The sequence below is a fragment of the Trachinotus anak genome, unplaced genomic scaffold, assembly GCF_046630095.1.
Source record: "Trachinotus anak isolate AG129_WGS33_773 ecotype Australia unplaced genomic scaffold, CSIRO_AGI_Tana_v1 ptg000015l, whole genome shotgun sequence".
NCBI classification, from domain to species: domain Eukaryota; kingdom Metazoa; phylum Chordata; class Actinopteri; order Carangiformes; family Carangidae; genus Trachinotus; species Trachinotus anak.
The window spans coordinates 10,856,188-10,866,582 of record NW_027273866.1 but is presented as its reverse complement, the minus strand read 5'-3'; the positions used below and the strand labels follow the sequence as shown (position 1 = coordinate 10,866,582).

The window sequence follows — 10,395 nt, the reverse complement described above, 5'->3', positions numbered from 1 at the left end:
TATGAAGATATTAAGTTAAGGGTGGGGGGCACGTCTACAGTAGCTGCTGTCTGCCCTGATTGTCGTCCTTGTCCCTTTTCCTCGTGCCCTGTTGCTGCATCTGTCCCTTCCAGGGAAGCCTTACTTGTCTAATGCACTAAATCAAAGGATGCCACGCTAAACCCCCACCCTACCTCTCACATTCATCCACACTCAACAAAAGCTTCCTTCATGACAGAATAGGTCAAAGTTGGTGTCGTCCGGTGAAATATTTGTGGTACCCTTCCCAAAAGAAAAAAAAAAACAAAAAAAAACAGCCCAATATCCAGAGGGATTACTCTCATATTGGATGATTCTGCAGCTCGCCAGTGCAGGGAGTAGTGTGACCTTTCAATCATCTGCATCTCCCCACCAAAAATTGTTCCCTTGAGGGTGTGGAGGGAATTTTGAAACAGCTTTTAGGCTGTTGTTGGGAAATAAAATTTACAGAAAATAAGATTCCAAAAAAAATATTGACTTTACTTTTGTATTTGGTCAAAATTTTCAGAGTCGAGTTGGATTGGATTGCTTTAACTCGAATTCATGATGTCAAAGGTTGTTAAACTCCTCATTACAGCCTTGAGACCATGACAGCATGGCAAGCATTCAAAATGTTGCCATTGCTCCTGATCTGAGGTTTTGCAGAATCCTCCAATATCGACTTTCCATCCAGCGGCACAGCTTGAAAACAAAAACAGCACATCCTAAAATGTTTGCACACTATATCTCGCACACATCCAAAAATATATCCCACTGTTGAACCTATTCAGCCAAAATACCTTCCCCACCCACATAACCTCCCGATTCAGCCAAAAGACTTCAGCCGCTTTGCATTCATAGCTCAGCCACAACAGGACGGCAAATTCAGGCGGTTCCAATGCCTCTGACACTGAACTGTACAGTCAACTTTCTATATTATCTGCTCTGTGTGTATGCATATGAGTGCATGTATGTGTGTGTATGCGTGAGCGTGTGTGTGTGTGTGTGTGTGTGTGTGTGTGTGTGTGTGTGTGTGTGTTTGCAGTCTACGCCTGCGCCTCAATGTGACTGTGTCTGGTGGATGTGTATAGCATGCTGTCATGCACAAGGTCCAAACTGTAAATGTTGTACTTGCATGTGGTGACCGATCGCAACGAGACATAATAGAACACAAACCAAACGCAGGCTTAGTTCTTATACCTGGTCTCTGAGCTCCGACAAGATTTAACAGGTGTATTACAACTGAAAAATACTAATACTGCTATCGTTTCTATTCAGATTCAAGCCCAAACCATTCTTATTCTTTACAGCTCAATATTATGTTGGATGATGAATTAATTCTATGAGCTATAAGAAGATTATTTTTTAAAAAAAGAACTCTTCACATATTCTCTCCTATATTTCTAAGCTCATTAAGTGATCTCGGCCAGGTATGGGAACCAGGGCTCCGTTAGGAACGGGAGTAGAACATGTAGCAAACACACGCGTGTGGGGGCGACTTCTCTCACATCTTCCCTCAACCACTTACAGTATACCTACTTCCTGTAAATCCCTTCTATCAACCACAACCTCTGCAAGCCAAAGTCCACAATGTCTGTTTACTTTTCACGTACAGGAGACTGTAGTTTCCTCTAAGAGAACACTAAAGATACAACAGAGCTAAAGTTTTTTTCTTGCTAATAAGCTAATAATGTCAGTTGGTCACAAGAAGACAGATTTTTTTTTTCTCTCACGGTGACTTTAGTCAACAGTGCAATGGTCTTTTGTTTTTTGTTTTTTTTTTTAAATCCTAGTTGCTAAGTATTTCATTGAAAGATTGAAAGTATTAGTCTAGACTCCAGTGACTACATCGGAGCACTGATGACACAGTGAAAAAGTACAACATTAGAGGAGGGGAAAAAAGAAAAGTATTTTTCTACAGCTGTTTCCGATCCACAGACCCTCCTGGGGTAGGTGTGCACAAAAGAGCTGGGTGGAGTTAGTCAGCCTTCACTTTCTGTGTTTTTGTTTAATCACAAGGAGGCCTGGGAGAAACTGCTAAAAATATATTTTTACCAACTGTAGCCTCTCGAGAAAGATGAAGCTCATTTATAAGCCTTGATCCTTTCCTTTGAAGGGTTCTGAAAAGGTTGCTCCAGACGTCAGTAGGACGGTAGAAGGTTTAGGACTGAGAGTACTACAGAAACATGCAGAAACTATTTTAATACAATTCTATAAAGGCTAAACTACAAGCATAATGAAATATTGCCACTATTGCTTTTAAAGTCAGCTACTATTTGTTTATTTTGTCTCGGAGAAGGTGTGCCATGTTCTTCCTGTGCTCAGTGTTCGCTGTGGCCAAGTGTCCAGTCAGTGTGTGTCGGACTTGTTGAGATTGGCTTCTCTTGCAACAACTAGATATTCCTTTTCTTTTCTGTATATTTTGGCACAAAGCTGTATAATGTAGTTGTTTTTTATGTTGATTTTTTTTAAATGGTTTCTTCCATATGTGTGGTTATTTTGCTCCTGGGTGCACTGTTTTTTGCTGAGTTGTTGATATTGCTTCCATGCAACAATGAAAGTTATTTATTGCAAGTACCAGAAAAACAAAAGGCTCGCTCATTTATTCACACACGAGATGAATGTGCACACACATACAGATACAAATTATGCGCTGGTATTATGCATGGTTGTAAGTGTGGGGAAAAAAAACTGGGTTTGAACTTAGTACGACCCAGATATTTTTCCATATTTTATTTTATTTTTTATAAAAAGAAGTGCTCTCTGGTCCTTTTTGGGCTGATGAGCTAAAAATGGAAAATCCCTCCTGAAACTCTGAAACAACAAAAGCTGCTGGTGATGGCCCTTGCATTTATTTGTTCTTTTGTTGTTAAGGGAATTCACTAAGAGTAAGATGAGAAGATTATTTATGGTAATTTTACCGTTGCATTGTTTGTGGGTGTTTTTCGGTCAGGTAAGCTAACCATCTCTCATCATACTCTTCGCAATAGGGCGGATAAATGCATGTCTCAGAGTGTCAAACTGTTGCTATGACAGATGTTGCACACTTACAATAGTGTTAATTTGACATTTAAAGGTCCCATATTGTATAATATGAGACTTCCATGTCTTTGTCTTTGATTATAAAGCAGGTGTAGGTGCTATATTAATACTGTGAAAATATTAAAGGGCTCAGTCCACTGAGAAATACACACAGACCATATACAGAAACTGAGCCTTTGAACAAGCCAGTTTTTTGGTACCTAACACTACAAATATATCTTCTTATGGATATAAACAATTCAAACAAAACACCAGAGAAGTGTAAAATATGGGACCTTTAAAATATATCTAAAATAAGTTTCTGTGTCTTTCCCTCTCAACAACAAACAATCAAAATGAGAAATCAATCATATAAGAAAAAAAAAAGAAAAACATCAGAGCATAGTTACAATAAACCAGAAAACAACTGTGTTTTGATAGGACGACTTAACTTTCACTCCCTTTGACTGGGAAACTTGCTGCTTTATTCATTTTGCTCTTTCCAGCTACACAGAAACACACATTCAGATGGAAAAAGGTTGTTCAAGCTATCCCATGTTGAATGGTATTCTGGGCAACAGTAGGAACAGACAAGCCAGGTTGATGGACTCTGGATACACGAGAAAAGAAAATCAAATACTTAAATCATAAAATAATGGCTGGAAAGGATTGAATATCACAGAGTAATGAGGCTGGAATATGAGAAAATCCAAGAGGATATTAAATGAAAATTTGATTCTCTTTTCAAACTCTTTCTTAGTAAGCTTTTTTTTAGTTTAACAGATTATATCACAACACTACCAGTTCCTTTCCAGTAATATAGGACAGCTTGGTTGCCCACTACCCTCCCACTGCTCTCCTGTGGACTGGATGGGCTCTATGCCTGGAACTGCATCACATTTCAGGGAATACACACACCCCAACGTGACCACACACAGACACACACCTGCACACACAAGCGTGCCAGGAAATTCAGAAACAGATTGTATAAAGTGACAGGATGATGTGTAGAAAGACAGTAAGTGAGCGGAGATCAGCATGCAACTGGGGCAGGTGACTGTGTGTGTGTTTGTGTGTTTGAAGATAAGCTGAGGACAATGTTGTTTCCAAAGTATCATGTAATATCTGTGATGTGACTCAGTGACCTTGATATGGACAGAGAAGCGTGAGAATACGTGTGTGTGTGTGTGTGTGTGTGTGTGTGTGTGGTCGGCAGGGGAGGGCCTGTACAGTATTTGGCTTTCAGAATCTCAAGGACAGGCTCTTCTGTGCTGACCTAACTCAAGGTCACTGAGTCACACTACAGATATGATACATTAGAAACAATTCATGTTTTCTCACTGTTCTCAGCTTAGTTTCACACCAACATTGATGCTAATGCTACACAAACAACTGCCAGTTGTCTGTGTTTCCCATCTGCATCAAAAAGTGTAACAGACAGGTTGCTCTTACCATATATAACACACACACACACACACACACACACACACACACACCTTCTGTCTGCTGCATTTGTCCTAATGTGTGAGATGAGGAGATCTTATTATGTCAGTGTGACACCAAAGGCAGTTTTGATTGTTTTATTCTTTATTATACAAAAATCAAACAATAGCACATCAGTGAAATAATAAATAACCAGCTGATACTGCTGCTTCTATATGGATCTGAGTTGGAAATATCAGATATCTTCAGCTTGGGAATATCAGGTTCCATCTGTGTTCAGAGCGCATTTGAAATATGGAACATTCAAGTCATCACATTCCTTCAAGAGAAGCTAATCTACATAATACTGATTTTTTTTTTCTTTTTAGAGAAACATACTTTTAGCTACAGACCTTTTTAAGAGCTACTCTATGTGAGGAAGTTTGACTTAGATGTTTAATGGAAATTTAAGATTCCACAGTTAATAGGATAAGCTGCTTTTTTGTCACTCAGTTGTTATGGAAACTTAAAAGAGAAACAAGTTAGTCCAAGAGAAATGTGTAAGCTAACTTTAGATTATTAAATACCACTATTAGATGACAGAGTAATGGATAAAGATGACATTTTTGTACTCTCTAATAAGTTTTTTTTGCCAAGTCAGTGCACATACTAAGGCTGTAAAACTGCTGGCTAAAGCTCTCCTGTGAAATTTGTTCCCATCATCCTACTGTCTTCCTGCAGAGGCTCAGAAAAAAAAAAACAATACAGTCTATCACTCAAGAAAGAAAATCAATGTACATAAACAATGTCAATTGCAAACATAGTACTGTCATACCCTGCGCTTATCAAAATAACAGATCATGATATTATATGACTGAAAAAATATTTATCAACAAAGTCATTCATATGATTTCATCTCTAGGCGCACGATAGAAAAATAGAAGTAATATAGGAGATCAATATTTCAGTCCACAGGGCCTCAGGTGATTAGACCGTCAGGCAGCTGTGCAGGCAGTTACTCAGGAGCTTGTACAATTATGTAACAGCATGATGAGTCCACACCCAACATGAGGAGGCTGGAAGATGAGCTCTGCAATACAAAAACAATCCACTGACGAAAAAAGAGGTCCAACAAAAACAGTCTCTGAGTGTTTGTGTGTGTGAATGTCTCTTTTATGTATGCTTTTGTGCTCATTCAAGAATTTTCCTTCACATAAACCAACATGAATGAGTGTGTGAATGTGTCTCCTTCTCTTCCAGTATAGCTTTGCATGTAGTTGTTATTGTGCTGAACGTGATATGTGTGTTTGTGTTCTCTAGTGTATATGTCTCTATATATACAAGCTCAGTCCCCTACACATCCACGTTGGGATTCAGAATCTCTCCCAGCTCAGACGTGGGCGCTCTTGGCGTGATTGGTGGAGGTGGCAGGCGCCGGGTTGCCTCCTCCCTGTTTGGAGTAGTAGAAGCGGTTGTTGTCCTGGTAGGAGCGGGAGGAGGAGGACTCTGATGAGCAACAGGTGAGGATGGACCCACCAAGCAGAGAGAAAATAGTGCCTACCCAACCAGAGTAGAGGGAGAAGCCAAAGGACATGAGGCCACGAGTCTGGTAGGCCCCGATGGGAAACCAGATTGTGGATACCATACCACACAATGCTGAGGAGAAAGAGATGGAAAAACTGTTAGACTGGGGATACAAAATTGTGCAACTGGAGGCAACACAGACAAAAAAAGTTACTTAGATAAAAACTGTAATTAAATTGAGACAGCAAAATGGTGCAGCTGAATATAAGGAGTTCATATTTATTATCACCCAACAAGGTTGGCATTTAAATACAATCTACATAATGAAACTGGGGATGCAAAATGGTATAAATGAAAGCAACCTATAAACATGTACTAGTTACAGTAAAAAATCAGCATATTGAAAGTAATTAAATTGGGAATGCAAAATGGTGGTACTGGATACAATAATGTTAAATCTTGCTATCTTAGAATGGCAAATTACAGAATAAAAGTAGGGATGCAAAATGGAGTAAATGAGGGTGGCCGATAAACACATGCAAAAAAGTATAATTATACTGGGAATGCAAAATGGCACTTCTGTATAGAATAAATACACATAATTCATCTTGCGTCACCACATGCAGCACATGGGATGCAAAATAGTGCAAACAAAAGCCTCCTTTACACATATGAATGCTGTGGCATCGTCACAGGCTGTTGGTGAAGAGGCAGAATTCCAGACAAAGTGTAACTAAACTTGGGATGCAAAATGGCACAGCTGAAGGTACAAACTCTGAATGAGCATGACCGAGGCTAGGCTAGATAAATAATTATTTGCTGGCATGAGTACACAGCACAGATACACATGGGAAACTCCATGTATACACCATGTAACCTCAAGTTTAAACACTTCATCTTCAGATTGTCAGTAACTTTTTGATGCTTAAAAACCATCAAGAGTCTTTGTACCTCATTTTGATATTCTCGTGCTTACTTATGATATGTGTATTTTATATTAATGCTGGAGGAAGCATTTCGAAAATCAGGACGTTACAGTTTTATGATATTTTTATAATCTTCAAGCAAGACACAGGGGAATGACAGACTGAAAGAAAGAGTGGGTAGAATAATATTATTCAGCAGTAAGACTAAATGGTCTTATATAAGCTCTGCCTTGAACTACAGAAGAAGGGCTAAGCCTCCCCCAAGACCTGTACAAATATTGACAGGGACACATGTACTGTAGTATATGTTGGATTTTTGCCAGTATGCATCAGAGCCTAACACAGAACAAGATTTTGAAGTCATTTTGAATATGCTGCACCAGAATGGATAAAAACTGAACTGAAATCTTCCTAACTGGTGCTTCACAGGACAATTTCAACAAATATAAAGTTGGACTCAAGCTAATTGTTGCTTGGATGCTTTTTGCTGCCAGTATGGAGGCAGTGAAAGGCAGTATGGTGAGTGAAATTGAATTTTGCTGTGCTATTTTGTAAACAAGAACACACACAAATAATCCTCCGTGATATAGAAGAGTTTTGCAGGATTAAATAGAAGATCTTTTAAGTCAGTAAGGGCTTTAGCTATTTCATATGTACGCAAAATTACAAGGCTTCGCACATCTGAAATAGCTTCACTGTGGAGAGTGAAAGGTCAAACACTGACACGGGTGAAAGTTTCATTTGAGGGACACGGGCGTTGGAAAATGCTGCAGCGCCAATCAAATATTTTTAAGCACTGTAAACTGGGCAATTGAGGGAGTGAGTTTCCATGTGGTTCAGGACAAAGGCAGGGTGTGGAGGTGAGTAGGTGGAGGAGAGGAATGTGATGGGATCTGGGGGGGGAAGGGTTCAATGAAACAGGAAGATATAAGTGTGTGTGAGCGTGTGCATATGTGTGCACCCTGGGGAGGAAGACAGTCATATTCAACATCCTCTTCTCTCAGCAGCTTGTAAGCATTTGGGGTGGGGTTACAACAGGCCAGTGTCAGGAAGGTTGGACGGGATCTTGTGTGTGCATGTGAGTGCAAAACAATTTGACCTGCTATGATTCACATTTTGACTGGCCATGATAGTCAGGCGTTGTCCACTAAATTGTTTAAATGCGGATGAAATAAAGCTGAGCCTCTTACCAACTATGAATATGAGCACTCCTCCCAGGATGGTGCGTTTGTTCTTGGAGCTCTGTGGTTCGTTTCCAAGGTTGATGCAGGGCATGGACATGAGGAGCATTCCCACTGCTGGGAGACCCAGGATTGAACCTGTGATCATCAGGGCACGAGTCGTCTGGATATAGGCTATAGAAACACATACACTGTATGAAACATGGTAGTACAAAAAAAGCAAAGAAACAGAATAACTTCAGTGGATAAATCAGAAATAGTCAAATTCTAGATTTTATTCTAGAGGAGAAATGTTGGAACTAACTCGCTGCGACTAACTGCAGAACATCAAGTGAGGAAACAGTAAATTCAAATTTATACCTATCCTGTTTAAAACCACTATGCTGTTGCATGTATGTACACAGTACAGTTTCTACCTGGCAGGTCCAGGATCTGAGTGAGGCTCACACAGTGGTATAGTCCTGTGGAGATGACACAGTCCGCCCAAGGTCCCTTGGCTTCCAGCTCATCCATCTTCTTGCAGGTGTTCAAACCGTATTTACACATATTCACCCAGTCGTTGGTGACTGTCGCGATCACGATGCCCAGCCAGCCGAGGCAGCTGACGAGAAACCCGCTCAGTTGGAGACAAGAGTTCGCCATGGCGCAAACTGTGCGTAAAGATCACTCGTCCCGAGTTCAAAAACCGTTAGAAAGATTAAAAATCGGTGTAGAATGATGTCAAAATTAGCCAAAATGTGGAATAACACAGCCTGAACTCTAAAGTTAGAACTGATATTCCACAATACAAGTTAATCCAGTGTTAAAGTTTACTTTTCCCTTCCAGCTCAGTAATTCCATCAATTGGCCTCTGTTGCGCACTTCAAAAGAATGAAGCTTTCACATCATCATAGGTTTTATAGGGGGAAATTCAGTACGGGGGGAGAAACTACTCCAAACGTCCAGCCAATGAGATACTTAGGTTATATGGACAAAAAATTAAAAAAACAAAAAAATCCCCCACATGTTTTGTCTCTCCAAAAAGTTAGAGCGCACGGCCCCTATCTTGCATCAATTACAGGTCTTTGCCTGAACTCAGAGCTGAGAAAATGTAACAAGAGATCTGCTGCCATCTACTGGTCACAGTCGGAAGAGGGTGCAGTAAATGCCATACATGTGCAACAAGACACCTCATTTGGACCCCTGAGATCAAGTATTACTTAATATTGTACATTTTAATAAATGCCTAATCCCAACCTTTACTTTAACCCTAACACTAAAACCAAGTCTTAACCATAGACGACTGTGAATAAAGATGGCTGTAGCCCCCATGGCGTCGCTGACAGGTTTCTGAAGAGCGGGCTGCTCCACCGCCACCATCTTGGCAGTAACTGACTCCAGGCTAATCCAAAAATGGACAAAGAGGTGGGGCGTTTGTGCAGCTGAGACATCGGTGTATGCCGGTTCATGGTGAGCATATGCTCACTCAAAGCAGCATTCCCTCAATTATGCATGACTTTACTCATAATAAGATGAGTAAACGCCTTAATAAGATGAAAACAGGGGACTTATATAAAAATTCATCCCTGTTCAGTTGTCGTTTAGGAGGAAATTAGCGATAGAAACTGTTTTTTGTACCAGGTTGTAAACGTGTTTGTTTCTGCTGTTACGTTGGGCACTTTAACATGAGAGTCTATTGGAATCGAATCACCTTTGGAGCCAACCTAAAGTGGTCATTTAACACTTGTTGTTGGCTTCATTTTGCAGTTTGAAGTTATGAGGTCCAGTCAAAATGTCCTCACAGCCCCAAAATGTCCTCACAATGCCAAAATGTCCTCACAATGATGTTCAAACCAAAACGTGTCCTCACAACCATAGAAAGACAAATACACACCCACCCATACAGAATTACTGATTCTGCTGTATTTTGCACATGGTTACTGTCCAAGCAATTAATCAGCCACACTGCACTTTGCACCACAACTGTAAATTACCTTTAATGAATACCACAGTCCTGTTTTTGTTTACTTTCCTGTCTTACCATATGGCAAATGCTCCAGAGTGTCATCACTAATTAAACAGCTTAAAACTCTTTGCAGTAGTTACACTTGCTGAAGAAAAATGATGTTTTTGCACATTTGCATTGAGGCAGCCAGTGAGCAACTGTTACTTGCACATTGCTGGAGGCCCCCCACACTTTGGAACCAGCGCACTGTACTGCAAATCACCAACAGAGGGTGATGTAGCACAGCACCGGACTACAGTTGACATTCAGGTGGTGTTCGACATAATGTTTCCTTCTTCCTGTCCTTTGGTGGATGGAGTTAAGTAAGTCCTCCATCACT

General features: G+C 40.3%; 1 protein-coding gene across 1 annotated transcript; it reads right to left on the bottom strand.

Annotated features, from left to right (window-relative positions):
• Window positions 1-4,587: 4,587 nt before the first annotated feature.
• cldn11a (claudin 11a) lies at window positions 4,588-8,943 on the bottom strand. Its single transcript, XM_071498621.1, has 3 exons — window positions 8,488-8,943; window positions 8,081-8,245; window positions 4,588-6,096 (listed from the first exon to the last, which is right to left on the bottom strand). The coding sequence occupies exons 1-3, from the start codon at window positions 8,711-8,713 to the stop codon at window positions 5,831-5,833; spliced, it is 657 nt and encodes a 218-aa protein (XP_071354722.1). The 5' UTR covers window positions 8,714-8,943; the 3' UTR covers window positions 4,588-5,830.
• Window positions 8,944-10,395: the final 1,452 nt, after the last annotated feature.